The following is a 19382-nucleotide window of genomic DNA, read 5'->3' on the forward strand; positions in this document are numbered from 1 at the left end:
TTGTGTACATTTTTCACCTCCCCCGGCCTAATTTAATTTATTTTTTTTTAGCCTTGACAACGCCTTTAATAAAGTATATTACAATATTGATCAACGTCATAAATGCTGCCAGAAAATCAAAGGTTGCTTGAAAGTTTATGGTGACCTGTCAGCAGCTTTTTGGACACTAAGCTCCAGACTTTCCTTAGCGCCAATTACTTAGTTTCCTAAATCTTCCTATGCTAACTCTGTCCGCCATATTCTTTACAATAATCATTCAGTACATACCAAGAGATGAGTCTACTGTTTGCTTTAGCCCAATTTCCGGGATTTTATCACAGAAATGTGCATGTGTTAGTAGCAGCAGAGATAAGTCTGATGCATAGAGAGGATTAATCCAGGGGTATGTACGAAATGATTTTTTTAATTTTTTTTTAATAATATGGGGATGAACAGAGTACAGGCAGAATTGTGACATTAAACCACATGCGAACAATGACATGGTGGTTTACGGTTCTAAATCCTACTAACGGGTTCCCTTTAAGCCTGTAACCAGATGGAAAGGAATTGTAATAGTAAGTATACTGGAAACTTCAAAGTAAGTGATGAAACTTTTCTGTAGGACAATTTCTATCATTGAAGCCATGGTCAAGGCAATGCATCGTTTTTGTGTATATTACATATAAACTATAGTTACTATCTATCTATCTATCTATCTATCTATCTATCTATCTATCTATCTATCTACTATAGATGGTATGTACGGTATATATAGCAGGTATGAACTTTTATTACCGTTTCCTTGCTTTGGAAGCTTTTACGATTGTTTATGAATGTTGAGAATCACATGACAGAGAATACCTGGCCCTTCTATTTACTTTAGTGAACGTCGATGGATACGCTTGTAATGGAATGTTTACAGAAGGATATTACCGTGTCACTTACCCCGCTATTAAACGGGTGAGCTGTTGTGTATTTATAGCTCAATATGAATTGGTTACTATAAAAGTTAATCTTGTGCAGCTCTAAAATGGAAAGTTTTTGGGGAAAAAATGTGGATTTATTATTACGCTGCATGTAACAACTCACATACATAACAGTGACTGTACAAGTGTGTTCTGCTTTTTGTTACAAGCGACCAAAGCCATCCCTAATGCTGCTGGCCTACAAGGATCGCCTTCCATGGTTTACATTCTGTTACTGGAAGCTGTAATCTATTTAGGCAAAAATTTCCTGTAGATGGTGTGAGAACTAATGCATGCTATAACACTATGGAAGGGTAACTGATGGTTGGACACGTGACCAGCAGACATATGGTACATGTACATATATATATGTATATATATATATATGTACATGTATATACATGTAAAATTCCCACTCTTTAAAAGGAACGGTAGGAGGAAATTTTTCAGTTAAGTGCTTAGGATGGGTTAAAAAATAAAAGAAACAATACTCACCGATCCCCTGCATCCTCTGTTCTGACAAATAACTGGTCCCTGCTGATCTCTACTTCCTGGTCGCATCTCATCAGACAGGAAATATCTCCTCAGCCAATCACTGGGCACAGTGGTGATCCAACTCAGCCAGGGATTGGCTCAGCAGGTATTTCCTGTGTGTTGAGACGCGACCAGGAAGTAGAGACCAGCAGGGACTTGGGACAATCGGACCGGAAGCAGCACTGGAGTGTTACTTTTTTAGCTCATTCTGAGCCCTTACCAAGATTCATTTCCCCTGTTGGACAACCACTCTGAACAAGCAGTGACCAACAGTAGATCTGGATGTTTAGCTCAGTCATGTATAAGTGCATGTGTACGTGCAATAAGCAAGTAACTTGCTGCTAGAATTGTTAGGGTCCATTCACACGGGGAAAAGGGTGAGGAATTTGGTGTGGAATTTCAGTACTGAAAAAAAAGTCTCCCATTGACTTCAATGGGTTCTAAAAAGAAACCCATTGAAGTCAATGGGAAGCTTTTTTTCGGGGCTGAAATTCCACACCAAAATCCTCACCATTTTTCTCCATGTAAATGGACTCTTAGGGGATCTGGGAGCCATTTGAAAAAAAATGCTGTCTCTTGGTTCCCTAGCAGTTCACCTAGTAGTTCCCTTTATATCCAGTGAGTAGTAAGATTGTCTTGGAGGAACTCAATGGACTCCATCAGAAGACAATGGGCACCATCATCAGGCACCAGTGGTATCGGTTGGATTGGGGTTCAGCTATGTGTCATGCAATGCAAACCTGAATAGACTCAAAGTCTACTATTTAGTCTTAAAGTAGACAAATGCCATTGTAAGTACAGAAAAGATAAGTCTACAGTTTGATGTCACCACCAATACCAATACTGCTCGTCATACGGTAACTGGTCCATACAAGGGTGATACATTATCTACATTTAGACAACCAATGTCACTATGTCAGTACTGGATGCTGTTCCTGTTTTGTGTGTTTGTGTGTATATTTATGTGTATGACATTTTTTAATAAATCCCTTGATATTAGTTATTATTTGTTATATCATCACACATGTATTAGTTAAAACCCATTTCCCCGTATTTGAGCAGTAGTAGTGTCTCACTCTTTGCTTTTTCAGCTGGGTATGAAAATAAACTAAACACTAAAATGCAAAGCCAGAAGATTTATCAAGACTGGTGTTTCACATGCCAGTCTTCATTCCCTGGATGCCGGCGTGAGAATACACTTAATTCATGAAAATTTCCTGCACTCTGATTGTCCGAAACTAAAATCTATAGAAGCCAGGGGTTGGCGTAGATTTGAGCTATAAGTGACGCTAGTTTCTGGAGAGAAATGTCCCTATCTACCAGGGAAACCATGTCCTAACCACTAAACCTGCCTCATTGCGCCCACTTTTCAAAAAGGCAGAATACGGGTGCAAAATTTTAGTGCAAAAATGCCTGCGCATCCGAATTTGTGATATATTTTATGTCAGACACGATGTAAAATGTGCAATAAATTTTTGACAATTCCAGATATTATTAGAAGCAATTGCAAAAATCATAAGATCTTTAATATTCTACAGGCCTCTGTATATGGCATTTATATAAGGCTCTGATCACATTAGTGTCTTGGCCATGACAGCTATGCCAAATCCCAATGAATCCTGACAGACGCTATTAACTTATAATGGGATCTATCAGAGGTTCTTCATATTTTTGATGGTGAGAATAGCTTTGCATTATAGCTCTGATGGAAACATAAAAATGGCCATGTGAACAGAGCCTTACGCTGATAGAAGTCACACAATTCTAGATAATATTAGGAACTGGGGCTCAGTTTATGCGCTCGCATAAAATGTAAAACGTACGAGTTCTATATTTGCTTTAGTAAGCAGAAAACCAGAGAGACACTACTACAATGGCAGACATCGCCGATAGTAAATCCGTCAGTAATAAACGCATAAAACCCACGTAGTGTTAATAGTGCACTAGATTAACTAATACAACAGTGGTGGGCTTATAACTGGTGTTAAAGGGACAGCACACGTTTCCACATCTTACCAAACAGCACTTTCCCTTTAAAAGAGACAATACAAGATCAATAGGACGTAGCACAAAACACAGAGAATACAATATTACATATAGATCAGAGCGATATACGAGGAATACATACCTGTAATGGTGAAGTCACCTAGTGCACAATGAAGACAAAAGAGAAAGAACGAACATATTAGTGGCAGAACATATATCAATATAACAAAGCCCTTACGCTGCAATGTCTCCAGCAAAATCACTAAATCCCATTTTCTGCTAATACAGAAGACTTTCCTCGAAATTGCTTTTTTTTTTAACTCGAGGAAAGGCTCGTAAGTTGTATCCAATGTAAAAAACACTGTAGCATACGTATTGTTATAGTACTGTGCCACGTGACCCTCGGAGCAAACTTTGGGCCTAGTCGTGACATCACTAAGGACAAGATGTTACAAGCCACACCCTGCTGGAAGCAACGCATTTTTTACATCTGGAGCAACATATACTAGGTTCACATTAGCGTTCAGCTCTCTGTCGTTTGGGTCCATATGGAGACCTGAAAGATGGAGAGCCTGTACTCTTAAACAGCGGTTACCTGTGGACACCTGCGGACCCTATAAAATATAATGGGGTCCATCGGGTTTCAGTGTAAAACTGGGGGAGAGAAAAGTCCTCTTTGTCAATTTTAGGGAGAATCTGTGACGGAGTCTACTACAGAGACTCCAACGCAGATATGAATCCATCCTTAAAGGGGTTGTGCAGGATTAGAAAAAATGGCTGATTTCTCCTTCTCAGGAAGTGACATCATGCCCGTTGGTCACATGGATCTTTTCCATTTATTTTAATGTCACAGAGCTATTGCATTGCCATGTGACCAACAGATACACTCACCGGCCACTTTATTAGGTACACCATGCTAGTAACGGGTTGGACCCCCTTTTGCCTTCAGAACTGCCTCAATTCTTCGTGGCATAGATTCAACAAGGTGCTGGAAGCATTCCTCAGAGATTTTGGTCCATATTGACATGATGGCATCACACAGTTGCCGCAGATTTGTCGGCTGCACATCCATGATGCGAATCTCCCGTTCCACCACATCCCAAAGATGCTCCTCTATTGGATTGAGATCTGGTGACTGTGGAGGCCATTGGAGTACAGTGAACTCATTGTCATGTTCAAGAAACCAGTCTGAGATGATTCCAGCTTTATGACATGGCACATTATCCTGCTGAAAGTAGCCATCAGATGTTGGGTACATTGTGGTCATAAAGGGATGGACATGGTCAGCAACAATACTCAGGTAGGCTTTGGCGTTGCAACGATGCACAATTGGTACCAAGGGGCCCAAAGAGTGCCAAGAAAATATTCCCCACACCATGACACCACCACCACCAGCCTGAACCGTTACCGATACAAGGCAGGATGGATCCATGCTTTCATGTTGTTGACGCCAAATTCTGACCCTACCATCCGAATGTCGCAGCAGAAATCGAGACTCATCAGACCAGGCAACGTTTTTCCAATCTTCAATTGTCCAATTTCGATGAGCTTGTGCAAATTGTAGCCTCAGTTTCCTGTTCTTAGCTGAAAGGCGTGGCACCCGGTGTGGTCTTCTGCTGCTGTAGCCCATCTGCCTCAAAGTTTGACGTACTGTGCATTCAGAGATGCTCTTCTGGCTACCTTGGTTGTAACGGGTGGCTATTTGAGTCACTGTTGCCTTTCTATCAGCTCGAACCAGTCTGGCCATTCTCCTCTGACCTCTGGCATCAACAACGCATTTCCGCACACAGAACTGCCGCTCACTGGATGTTTTTTCTTTTTCGGACCATTCTCTGTAAACCCTAGAGATGGTTGTGCGTGAAAATCCCAGTAGATCAGCAGTTTCTGAAATACTCAGACCAGCCCTTCTGGCACCAACAACCATGCCACGTTCAAAGGCACTTAAATCACCTTTCTTCCCCATACTGATGCTCGGTTTGAACTGCAGGAGATTGTCTTGACCATGTCTACATGCCTAAATGCACTGAGTTGCCGCCATGTGATTGGCTGATTAGAAATTAAGTGTTAACGAGCAGTTGGACAGGTGTGCCTAATAAAGTGGCCGGTGAGTGTATGTGGTCACTTCCAGAGAAGACGAAATCAGCCATGTTTTTAAATCCTACACAATCCATTTAAGTCAGGTCTTATTCACACATCAGTGTTTTGCAAGCCAATACTATAAGGGAGGCCTACACAGAGTAAGGCCTCCTCAGGTTCCAGACCAAAAGCCGGGTAGCTGCGACTGAAAGCTGATGCACTGCATCGGCATCCAGCTGCACACTCCACTCCGGATAAGGCCCAATGAAAGGGCCTAGTCCGGAGAAGGGAGTGTCTTTAGGCCAAATCGCAAGGTGACTCGGCATGAAGAATGAGAATCTCGCTTCTTTTTTCTGGGAGCCGGAAGAAATGGCTCCCGGAAAAAAAGACCTGAGTGGCTCCCACTGATTTCAATGGGAGCTGTCTTTTTGCCTAAGAGTTGGTAAGGGAGCATCAGGGATCAGTATCTTTTTCTTTTTTACTCTGAGTCCTTTACAAAGAACAGTTCACACTTGGACAACCCATTTAATCACATTCTCCTTTTTTAGTCCAGAGCACACTTCTTCTGTTCCCCACACACCTCCGGGTAGAAATCACAACTGACTATTAAGTTAAGGCCCCACATTGCAGAAATGCAGCTTTTTTGTTGCAGATTTTGTTGCAGTTTTTTTGCACCAAAGCCAAGAATGTCTCCAAATGGAATCGAAAATATATAAAAGACTCTTATACTTCTACCTTCTGCTCAATCTAGTCCTGGCTTTGGTTCAAAAAACCGCAACAAAATCTGCAACAAAAAAGCTGCGTTTACACAACGTAGGGCCTTATCCTTACCCTTGGTTCACATCTGCGTTTGGTAGACCGTTCAGGGAGTCCACATGGGGACCCCCCGAACGGACTACCGAACACATTTGCAAGCGGTGTGCAGTGAAAGCACATGGACCCCATAGACTATAATGGGATCTGTGTGCTTTCACTGATCACCGCTTGCAAATGTGTTCGGTAGTCCGTTCGGGGGTTCCCCATGTGGACTCCCCTGAACGGATTACCGAAGCAGATGTGAACGAGGCCTTAGGGTGCATGCACACTGAGTAACGCCGGGCGTGTATGAGAGCCGTACAAGCCGGCGTTACAGCAGGGCTGCCGAACACTTCCCATTCACTTCAATGGGAGCGCTCGTAACAGCGGCGTTTACGAGCGCTCCCATTGAAGTGAATGGGAAGTGTTCGGCAGCCCTGCTGTAACGCCGGCGTGTACGGCTCTCATACACGCCCGGCGTTACTCAGTGTGCATGCACCCTTAGTCTGTTTCCATTCAGGCCTACTAGGTCCATACAGTATCCGGCTGTATACAAAATGGTTCCCTAGTGGTGACAACAGGAATCTGAGATATGTGTGTTTGTGGGTCAACAGTAAAGCGTGATCTGTAGTAAAACAGAGAACAGTGGCTATAGGAAGCATATTCCAAAATTGCTCCAAATCCTTTATGTTGTTGGTTTCCACTTACTTCTTGCATATAATAACACCTTAGGATGAGTATATAAAAATATATTATATTAGATGCATTATAGTTTAAAAAAATCAGAACAGTTCAAGGGGTTTTCTGGGCTAACAGTATGAATGACCCATTCTAAAGCTATGTCTTTTACTAATGGGGTCTGACACCTGGCAAGCTCATGGATTAGCTGTCGTCAGCAGCTGACACACAGAAAATGGAGCACAAAGCAGACAGCGCTGTTGTCTGTGTAGTGGCAGGACTGAGGTATTGCAGCTTAGGTCCCATTACAATAGGAGTGGATCTGCAATTACCTAGTGTGGCCACTACACAAAGAACAGAGCTCTCTGCTTCCTGCTCCGTTCACTGTGTATCAGGTGCTGAGGATAGCTGATCAGTGTGGGTGCCAGCCAGGTGTCGAATCCTCATTAACCTGATACTGATATCCTATCCTTAGGATAGGTCATCTATTTTTAGCATGGAAAACTCATTTCTGCATACATTTAATATTAACATTTAACAGATGTAGCAGAGTTAACTTGATACCTTATCATACGAGACAACAAAAACCAATGATAAGACCAGTGATTAAGATAAGATATCTCGCTGAAGATTGAAGATGTTGGGGCTAGCTCTGCTATATCTGTATACTGTATGTAACAAGCTTGTCTTCACATTCTGAAACATCTGTTACCTTGTTCCGTAGCACTGAGAATACTGTCTACAAATGGAATGAGATTTTTCACTACACTTTTCCCCTTCCATATGGCCGTCGCAACATTTTTTCTTCTATGAAAAAAATCAACTCCTTTTGATGTTTCTTAAGTTTTTAATACCATATATAGTTGATTTCTTTCGAAAATACCAACATCAGCATCTTAGTCCATGTAGCATTGCACTGGGAGCAGCGGGAACTCCACTGATCCCAATAATTTTGCTTGTTCTTATTTTGGCCATTTACTGGTCGTGCTGCGTCATGTAATGCGGCTTCCATAAGGGCTCGCATCCTTAGCTTTCATCTGTACAGATTTGTAGGATAGGATGCAAATTACAATCTTATTATCTGGAGAGCCCTCGGGTCCATAGCAATGACACTTCTGATGTTCTTAATGTCAGAACTGGACGCACTGCTCACTACTTTCACCATGTCTTTGAGGTTTGCAAATTACTTTATGGACAGAGATAACTTATTAAAGGCCAGATTATGAGCTATGGGAAGAATCGGAGAGTTACGTCCAATGTAACAGGAGACCATGGTAGAATCCTATTATGAAGAATGAAATATCATTGAAATATTGCTAAGGCTAGGTTCACATCTGCGTTCGGGTTTCTGTTTGGGGAGTCTGCTTGGGGAACCCCGAATAGAAACCTATACACTTTAAAAAGCGGTGACCCCATAGACTAAAGTATGATGGTTCCATATGGTTTCCGCTCGGTTTCCTGCAAGCAGCGCTTTTCTCTCCGCGTGTTTTATGCGGAAACCACATGGACCTCGTTATAGTCTATGGGGTCCATGTGGTTTCTTAGGTAACCACTTTTTTATGCGTACAGGTTTCAGTTTGGGGAGTCCCCAAGCAGACTCACTGAATGGCAACCTGAGTGCTGATGTGACCCTGCCCAAAGGCTATGTTCACATCTGTGCTCGGTGGCCGTTCTGGGATTCCATTGCCTATTCCACTTATAAAAATGCAGAGAGAAAAGTCGGGGTGGAAGCCTGGTGGACCCCATTATAGTCTAGTTTCCACAGATAACCACTTTTTAAGCGGACTAGGTTTCCGTTTTTTTGGGTCCGCAAGTGAAAACCCCAACGCAAGTGTGAAACTAGTGTAACTGATATTGAGGGTAAAGCTAGAATCACACGACAGAAAAAAATGGCCGGCTATTCACCGTTATTTTGGTCCATTGTCACATATTATAATGTCCAATATTTGACAATTTTTGGTGCCCCTTGGGTGCACGACGGCTGTGAAAAATAGACATTTTTCACAGTTGTTTAGCATCTCATGTAGCCTAAGTGATCTGTGCCAACATGGCTAATCTGATAGCAATACGGAAGCACGGTGGCTCAGTGGTTAGCCTTGCAGCGCTGGAGTCCTGGGTTCGATTACAAATATTTGCAAGGAGTTTGTATGGTGTCCCTATGTTTGCCTGGGTTTCCTCCTACATATTGATAGGGAATGTAGATTGTGAGCCCTATATGGGACAATGATTGACAGTATCTGGAAAGCGCTGCAGAATATGATGGCGCTATACAAGTAAGCCAAACAATAATAGCGTCATCTCCGCTCTGGTGTTGATGGTACATTTGTAGTAAAAAGCTTAATTTTGCTTTATATTGGTCAAAATGTCTCTGATTTTTTCGTAAAGCGTTCTTCTAGTCATTATAGTCTAGGTCAGATCTTTAATTCTAGAATTTATTGAATGTGACAGGGCATAAGACTGGTTGGTCTAATTAATGGTACTTGAAGAAACTAATGTTAATTAAAAGCATAAACAGTGATCTATGTGACGATATCTACAGCGTGCAGTAGTACTCGTGTTCCCGTCCGCCATACTTGCCCTTCCATAACCCCATACATAGAGATACTGTGCTGTACATTTATGGTATAGCCCTTCCAATGATCTAGAATAAAAGAAATCCCAGTCTGGAGAGAAAACCCTAAGGATCAGTTCCTGGTCTACGAGGAGAGTCTTGGCTCGGTAATGTTGGAGAATGTAGGATGACAATTTATGGCCCCCTAGAGCCGGGTCTTTTGATTTTAATGGATTTGTGGAACACAACTGTCCCATTACCGACTCGGGGAAGATCTTTAATCACAGCACGACAGTAAATCTATGCTTAATGAATAAGCTGCTCATTTTTCATTAGACGTTGCGTGTAGATGTTGATGATCCTCAAATTTGGTGAATGGATCTGCATAACCTCAAAACGCCTTCTCAACTTATACATCTTATACAATAGTACAGTCTCTTTTATCACAAAATAAAATATAAAATCACATCACAAAAAATTACACACAACAAGACTGCAAAAAAAAAGGAGGGCAAAGCGTCATTTTAAGGAAGACACTGAGATTGGAAAGGTGGGAACAAAGGAAATGAAATGCTTACCAAGCTCACTCAACAACAGGGCTGTAAAGAGAACACATAGAAGACAGACAGAGGATAAGAAACACAAATGAGTAGTGATAATGGAGAAGATGTCCACAGAAAGAAGAACGGTACGGCTAGGGACACTCGGAGGCAGTCACTTGGTGGACAGGATCATTATTTATAAAGGTTTCCATGCTGGCCGATAATGGCGTCTAATGCTTGGCACTGTCTTTAGTGAATTGATAGGCTACATTTTCATATATTTTCACCCGGTTGGCCACCTCCAAGTGTAGATTAAAAAAAACCTGATTGATTGCGATACTTAACCTAAGTGCTCAAACAGCTGCCTTACTTACTCCATGCTCGGAGCTGGGGTGACCTATAACGTTATTATTTTTATGGAATATTTTAGTTTTGTCTAGTGCTGTACTCGGGTTTATTCTAGACGTGAAGCGATACTCATGGGTAATGCGCCTTATAGTCCACAAAATACGGTATATATATATATATATATATATATATATATATATATATATACACAATTTTCTTTAATTTTATAAGTGCCTGGATACAGTCCAAAATTTTTTCAATGGAATGTTCTATGTGATTTTTTTTTATTATTTTAATTATTATTTATTATTATTTATTTATTTATTTATTTATATTTATTTATTTATTATTTATTATTTATTTATTATTATTTATTATTTAATTATTTATTTATTTATTTATTTATTATTATTTATTTATTTTATTTATTTATTTTATTTATGTATTTATTATTTATTATTATTATTATTTATTTATTATTTATTTATTTATTATTTAATTATTTTAATTAATTATTTTTATGGAATATTTTAGTTTTGTCTAGTGCTGTACTCTGGTTTATTCTAGACGTGAAGCGATACTCATGGGTAATGCGCCTTATAGTCCAGTGCGCCTTATAGTCCACAAAATACGGTATATATATATATATATATATATATATATATATATATATATATATATATATATACACAATTTTCTTTAATTTTATAAGTGCCTGGATACAGTCCAAAATTTTTTCAATGGAATGTTCTATGTGATTTTTTTTTTTTTCTGTCTATCGCGCCAAGGAACCTTGTAAGGTATTGCACAATGATGAGCAGCAATAAATCTGTCCGTATTAAATACATCATTCTCCTATAAGGAAATATTAATTGAAATGCGGCCAAACAATGCGGCGCTCAGTAGAACATATACAATAACACCACAAGGCTCTAATTAAGCAACATCTTAGGCAGCGACGTTGCGCTGTTAAATTATCTTAGGGTTATAATGCAAATGAGCAACCTGGTGTGTTATATCACATAGCCAAGTTTCTTTTGGCATTATATTTATGCAATGATTGCTATAATTATTATGCATGTTCGCTAATTAAGAAGTGTTTGTATCCTACCCAAAGATCCAGCAAATCATGTGTTTCTTGGAGATAGGCAAACGGCCTCATTTCTCTCTTTTTTTTTTTTTTTTTTTTTGGGGGGGGGGGTAAAAGCTAAAGTGGAAGTCTTCCTCCGTTATTATATTTTATTTCACTGCCTTTGACATATCTTCATTAGACTTAATTAAGCAAACTAACGACTTGGCCAAAGGAGCCTAATTCTCTGGATACATAATTATACACCTGATAGAAGCCAAGCCAGATCGGTTGTAGAGGAGAATCACCGAGCGTGAGACTAATATGATGAAAGTTTATTTTCTACTTTAGCTTTCTATTTTATTAAATCTTTATTACATTTCCTTTTCATTTCATGCAATTTTCTATATTTTAGGTTAACACGTCAAACCTGCATGCAGGATCCGGGATTATAAGCAACGGGATTAGTATTTTATTAATGTCGCATTTGTAGGTTATTAATATATTAATAATGCACATGCATGTTCTTAGTATAAAAATTACAAACTGGTGCGTCTTTTTGAGATGACCCCATTAAGCTGCCTCAATATGGCCTGTATGACTACTGGAGGGTCTAAGGACATCATGGAATACAAGTTTATGTATAGTCGCATTAAAGTGTGCCTTTAGTTATATAATACATCATAGAGACATGTTTCTCATTGGTGGGACCCTACATAGAATGGCGGGGCTGTCATGTGCTTTGCGGATTGCGTACCCCTTCAGCCCTTGTTGGGTTCAGTCAAGTCATGAAGACAAGTCCGTCAAGCCCAACCTCATCCCAAATACATCAAACAGATGCCAAAAAGAACCGAAGAAGAGTGATCTACTAGCCCATTGGATCCCAACAATGTCAACTGATATCTTTCTATGATATATTCTATAACTGGAGGGACACTTTACGCAAAACATGGAAACACTAGTTCTATTTTATCCAAGTCTTTTTGTAGGTGGGGTCTCCAAATCTGAAAGTGGAAGGGGTTGAATAATTAAAGGGGTGGCCTCATCAAATAGCCAATTTAGCAAGGGAAAGTTACAGCCACCAAGGCCTTTCCTATGCAATAGTCACTACAGGGAAAATACGGCATTACAAGGGGGCCATTCAGATTATCTATGTCTACGTATTAGAAGGGTGGCCCATGTTCACCAGAATGTGATCCGCTCTTACACTAGTCCAGGGATCCATTCTAATGATGTCCATACACCTTAACACGACATATGAACAGGGCTTGTTCAGTGACACAGCTCCTTTATTTTGGCTTTTAGGTCATATGGATTTAACAAAGGGGAACGTAAGTAAGAGACCCCTTCTTCAGGCAGACAGAGAGCCACTTCAAGGAACAGTTTTCACTTTAGAAGACAAGGAGCCTCTATACATTTAGTAAATGGCCCATTGATGACTATGTATAGGTGATCATAGGGGAGATTCCAAATGTGGTCAGAAATGTTATGAGATATGCCCATGGCCTTATATATAACTTAAAGGGATTTTTTTTTCAATTAACATAACCATATATAAATAGGAAGACAATTAAAAGTGAAACATTTCTCCAAATATAAATAATCCTATAATTCGTAGAGATTTAAAGCTTTTTTTATAACCATCTTAGTGATGACCGTCTTCATCTTAGATTGCCGATGGACTGGACCATGAACTGGACTTGTCAGAAACCCAGCCAGAATTCCCTTATTGTGTCCGGGTTATCTTCTCGTATACGTAGTGTCCTCCTGCTAACCTATCCACAATACGGAAGTCATGGCTGGGTTTCTGACCATAAAAGTTCCTGGTGGCATCTGTTGGCAATGTATCAAGGAAAAAGATTGTCACCTCGAAGATGGTTAGAAAAAAATCTGTTAATTATTCATATTTGCAAAAATGTTTGACTTTTAGATGTCTACAAATTGAAACATGGTCAAGTTCTCTAGAAAATGTCTTTAAGATCTGACCTCTATTGCTGATATCTACATGTTGGATATCACTATTGAAGTCAATGGCCAGCCGCTTTCTCTGTCTTGAAAATACATGAATCGAAATACGTTGCAGCAGAGGACTGCCTGTTAGCTATTCATAGACTATGTAGGGGAGGCGTTTATACCCAAGGGGCTATATATGGCAGAAGATTTACTACTGTGACTTGATTACTTAATATGGGCCCATCCCGAATAAGATGGCATCTGTGCAATTATATACTTACACATAGCACTTGGAAAAGTGGGAGTGAATAGAAGCGAGGAAGACATGACTAAGTATCCCTTTACAGAGAGCGGCTAATACAGCAATGTGGGTTCTTGGGTTTTGTTAACCCTACAATCCATAAGACAATTTAAAGTCTATAATAGGTTTGCTTAGATTTTAGATTTTTTTTTGCAAGATTGCTTAGAGAGATATATAAGAGTATCAACAAAGAGCTGGCTAGGCTGTACAGAAAGCATTGCACAGAGTTCAGATGCCAAGCGAGAGGACAGAGAGCAAGTTGTGAGAGTAGGGATTTACAAACAGGAGAGAGAGTTGATTTTTTGTTTTTTTGCGCTACTCGGTTTGTTTTATTATACTCTCACACCTTTCATTCTTCCTCGTATCCAGATTGGTTCTTCAAGCACAAGGTAGAAATAGGACTCTTTGTCATACTCCTCTCTGTCAAGTATTTTAAGAGCAATGTACTTCCTGTGGGGACACAAGACAAAGGGAAATGGATGTTGGCGGTCTCACACACATGCTTTAACATTCATCTAAGCCTGATGGTTATTATGAGGTTATGAGTAGAGAGACATGCACACCTCCACCAATGTATTCCAAGGGGCTGAAGACTAGGATCTGAGTATACATGTTCTTAAACCACCCACTAGCCATTACTGTAACCCGCCAAGACCTATGACTTCCTTCCTCTAGATATGGAAGCCCCTTGTCGATACGTAAATGGACATGTGCATATCGGACAATGGATTAAGCCATCCAAGTGTGGTAAGTCAGACATAGTACTAGTTAGGGCTCAGCCTCTGAGCAGATCCCCCACCTTTCTTCTCACTCATCTCCACCAGACGAGGTTCCCCAATCTCAAGGAAGAAGGTCTTGTTTTTCTCATATTCCTCATCATCAATTATTTTCACTGATATGATTTTGCTGCAAGAAGAGGAAAAGGAAAGATTGAAGAGAAGACGCATAGGACAAAAGAGAAGCAGAAAGTCAACTAGGCAACAGTATACAGAATGCGAGACTAGACAAAGGTGGGAATATAGAACAGAGGCGAGAAAACGGAGAGATCACTAGAGGTGGGAGCCTAATATCGGAGTAAGCCTAAACCAGTGAAATATCACATCATGAATATTCTTCGAAAAATCCTGAAATAAAATAATGATTTATAGAATACAAAAATACACATTATTGGCATTACAAGAATAAAGCATTTTTCATCAGAGGTTCTTAACCCGTAGATTGGGACACAAAAATGTTATGTCTGGGCTAATGGCGCCATAAAAATAAGAGAATCGAACCTGCCAAATTTAACATGGCCAGCCACCTACTTTATGTCTATGGGCATATCCCTCTACAAATGATGTGGGAAGGAAAGATAAGGTTCGGTTCACATCTGTGCTCGGTGAGCGGACCCGAAGAAGCGGAACCCAAGCGCTGATGTGAACCTAAGACATGATAAATCTTTTCATGCCCGATCCTTTGTTCCTCCGGGAAAAAAGCTACTGAAAGACAGTGGCTTACTGTCCTGTCACCACCAAAAATACATGCACACTTTGCCAACCTGAGCATGCAGGGTCTATACACACAGTGGAAACCTCTTCCGCCTTGTGATTTCTCCGCACGGCTAGCCGTAACGGGGTGCCGATGCAGTGCACTGACATCCCATCACGGCACCCCGCTCCTGCTTAGGCTCGAATAAATGGGCCTAATCGGGAGTGAGTCTCGAGCTTCGGACGCCGCGGCTGACTCAGCTGTGGAATACGCGGGAAGATAGGGCATGTCGCTTCTTTTTCCTGCTAGCTCAAAAAAAATCACTAGTAGGAAGAAAAAACGAGTTACTCCCATTAAAATAAATGAGAGTTTTTTTGCAGGCGGATTTTGATGCGGATTCTGCGTCAAAATCCGCCTGCAAAAAACTCTGTGAACAGACCCTGAATGGGCCCTTCTAGAGGAACGACTGTTGGCTGGCCTAGTGTTTGGTCAATGAAGGTTTTACACACTTGTATATACCTCAATACACCAAACAGTGTACAGAATGTGACTCTATCATATAATAGAAGGCCTTTTTGGCCTTCAGATCCTAAAAGTGTACATGGTACCATTAAGAATTAATACGGCACTCATGGGTTAAAAATCCATTAGCATTTTTTGTGTCCGGCATCAAAAAGGTTAAGTTCCCCTGCATTACACAGATGAAAATGGCCATCGAAAAACCTTCACAATATACTCTGTCGGTTATAATGTGGCCGGGGTCTTACATTGTCCATCACTGGGAAAGATGGAAGTTTCTTAAGAAAATCTCTAATACAATGACGGTATAGTGCTCCGACAAGGGTCTATAACTGCATGGAATTACGCCCTAAGAAAAGGTATATTTGTGCTTGTACCGGCTTTACAAAGGCCGAGGTACAAAAATTGCAGCCAAAAATGCTTTTTGACACGTTGTACATGAAGAAATAAGATGTAATAATAATCCACTGAAGCCGGCTTGGTAAAATGCTGAAAATTATAGACAACCGAGACACTTGAGTGATACAAGATTCCCTGATCACACGGTGGAGAGAACTTTTACAACATTTTCTTTAAGAATAGGCTTGGAGAGTAAATGCACCTTTAGGGTGCATTCAGACTACGTAACGCCGGGCGTGTATGAGAGCCGTACACGCCGGCATTACGGCAGACTGCCGAACACTTCCCATTCACTTCAATGGGAGCGCTCGTAAACGCCGCTGTTACGAGCGCTCCCATTGAAGTGAATGGGAAGTGTTCGGCAGTCTGCCGTAATGCCGGCGTGTACGGCTCTCATACACGCCCGGCGTTACGTAGTCTGAATGCACCCTTAGCGTGGACGATGGTCACTGCCATCCCAGGATTTCTATTAAATATAATCCAAGGTGGATTTTAAAGGAAAGATTTGTCATTAAGGAACCATCTATAAGACATTGTAGATAACGCTGTTCACTTCCTTACAGTATAAGTGATGGGCTGACGCATCTTTACCCCAGTCCTGCTCCATCCACTGTCTTAAAAAGTGGTAAATGGTGCACAGGAGATGTGATGCATCATTGGGAGCCATCAGTGGGGTCCTGACAGTCAGACCCCCACCAATCAAACCAAAATTGATGACCTATCTGAAGGCCAACAATTTTAAAAAAGTGGAAAATCCCTTTAAGTCTTGAGCAACCACTGAGGAGGTGTATATTTCTTCTTCTTAGCTACCATAGTTCTGTCTTAGGGTCCATTCACAGGGAGGGAAATGGTGAGGAATTTGGTGTGGAATTTCAATGTTGAAAAAAAAGCCCCCCATTGACTTCAATGCTAGCAGAAAAAGGAACCCAATGAAGTCAATGGAGGCATTGAAAAATAGTGTTTTGGTGACGTTTCAGGTTTTTTTTATTGTCTTCTGTGACAAGGTATCACACAACCGCGGTGTAAAGTTGGGTTAACCCTGCTATACCTGTGCCCTCAATTGTAATATCAGATCTAAGTGCCAATATTCATGGCCAGGGGTGTGCAGATTGGTGCTGGGAACCAAAAAGGGTAGAAAACTCTATAATGGTCTATGCTCGCCCTTTAATTGTCCCGTTGCTCAGGTCTTGACAGGTCTTGCCTGACACCACTAAACTGACCGTACAGAGCTGTAGTAGCATGTCAGACACCAAAACTACCTGCACTTGGTGGGGGCTAGAGAAAAAATCCAAATGCACTGGAAGCAGAGGAGCGTTGCCTATTAACAGATGCTAAGAACGGGAATTGGTGGAGGGGGTGAAAGGTCTTCTTTAAAAAGATTCTGGTTCTGATGCCGCTATAACCATCTGAGAGGGTTGGGTACCCATTTGTCCCCAACTTCTTTCCAGGATCTGTTGAGGGGGTCTCTCTGCACAAGTGTTCACCACCCATTACAAGGGCAGAAGCCCCTCTTCTTAGGCGGTCTATAGTAGCCACATGGTCTAAATTAATGGCATGTACTCCCTTGTTATAAAGTAATATCACAGAGTATTCTAGAGGTAAAAGCGCTGAAGGCCGTCCACACGGAGCGCTGCAGTTGTTGCAAAAAATATAAAAACTCCAGAATATTTGGAAGCTGAATAGACTTGTCTATAGTCTATAGTCCCCTCCATGCTGTTCCTTCTGGCTTCCTCAACTTGGCAGTAGAACAATAAGTGAAGCTACAGCTGGGAGGAATGAAAGAAACAAATTGAACTGGCAGCATCTCTCCGGATAATACACAAAACTGGCAATTTAAGGCATTAAAGTGGCTAATTATTTTGTTATTGCCTATTATGTTCCAAACATCACGTACATCAGGCACCCTTCCTTAATACAACGGTGGCCAATAAACAACCCACTAGATTGTCATTTAAGGAGGGAAGGCAGGAGGGCCAAGAGGACTTTTCGCTGGGATTCTGCTCCTGTAGTACAGACACCCGCTATCATCTTCTAGTAATTAACCGCATTATGTTCCAATAAACTCACAAGTCAGAATGTGCGATCGGAGCGTTACGATACTTCCACTGCGTCGGCCATTTTCGTCACACTCAGATCAGAAGACACTTACTAAGCACATCTACAAGGCCATTCACTAAGGAAGTCTTTAGTGCGATAACTATTTGACAATTCACGCTTATGTGATGACAAATGTGATACTACTTTAGTGTAGATATTTTTGGATATGTTTTGTCTTTGTCCAGATTTGCCTCTTAATATATTTGTGCAGATTCGGTCATCCTCTAACCACCACTAGAGGGAGCACAGGAGCATACTGTTTATACAGTGTAATCAATAGTATAATAGTAGGAAGAGCTATTGTACTCCCCCTATTGGTGACTGCAGACAGGTAAATTGTATTATTTTTAACCTGATACCTATGCATTGGATCTGGAGATATGTATCCAGGAAAATGGCGCTGCGTCCACTCCAAAGATGAATTAAGAAAGTTATCAGCACCAGGTATTGGACTGAAAATTTACATGATATTAAAATATCTACATACATTTTAAAGGAGCTTTCTAGAAGTGATCTATTAATGACGCCATCTACAGTTAGTTAGGGAGAGTGACACCCAGGACCTCCACTGACCAGCTGTTTAAAGAGACCATATTGTCTGGGTGAGACTTGCAGTCTCTTCACTGAATGCTAAGCACGGTGGAGGTAATATAATTGTTGCTGCAGCTCAGCCCCATTCACTTGACTGGGATTGAACTGTAGCTATACAATGTGACCGATAAACGCGCACAGGGAAAAGGCTGCAACACTTTAAGCATTCTGGCCTCTTCAAACAGCAGATCTGCGGGGGTCCTGTTTGTTGGACCCCCATTAATAAGAGTGATGGCCTATTCAAAGGACAGGTTATCAATAACTCTGTTCTGGAAAATTCCTTTAAGTTTTAGTATAAAATTCCACAAAGGATGTTGGATGGATTCCTGACAACTCCACGTGAACACTTGGCTTGGCCAAGCACATAGTCTCAACAGAGATAAAGTCACTTGTAAACATGTCTGGTTGTAGCTCAACTCTTGTGAGAACAATGGATCCTTCTTCTTCCCAAAATCTTAGAGATGGCACACCCCATCAGTGTGTTCAACCATCTTTGCTGTGTATTGGCCTCTTTTCTATGACCTCTATT

At 40.9% G+C, this 19382-nt stretch overlaps 1 protein-coding gene across 6 annotated transcripts in view; it reads right to left on the reverse strand.

The window, feature by feature from the left end:
* SLC8A1 (solute carrier family 8 member A1) overlaps positions 1-19382 on the reverse strand; it is a 269144-nt gene that overhangs the window by 58268 nt on the left and 191494 nt on the right. For 5 of the 6 annotated variants that reach the window (XM_075267408.1, XM_075267412.1, XM_075267410.1 and 2 more), the window contains exons 3-4: positions 14577-14683; positions 3607-3624 (exon numbers count right to left, since the gene is read on the reverse strand). In XM_075267408.1, the coding sequence (XP_075123509.1) occupies positions 3607-3624; positions 14577-14683 (125 nt within the window). Of the gene's footprint in view, positions 1-3606; positions 3625-14123; positions 14228-14576; positions 14684-19382 lie in introns of all 6 variants that reach the window. The other variant, XM_075267413.1, reaches the window with a different exon arrangement.

Source organism: Leptodactylus fuscus, chromosome 3 (genome assembly GCF_031893055.1).
Source record: "Leptodactylus fuscus isolate aLepFus1 chromosome 3, aLepFus1.hap2, whole genome shotgun sequence".
Taxonomy (NCBI): Eukaryota; Metazoa; Chordata; class Amphibia; order Anura; family Leptodactylidae; genus Leptodactylus; species Leptodactylus fuscus.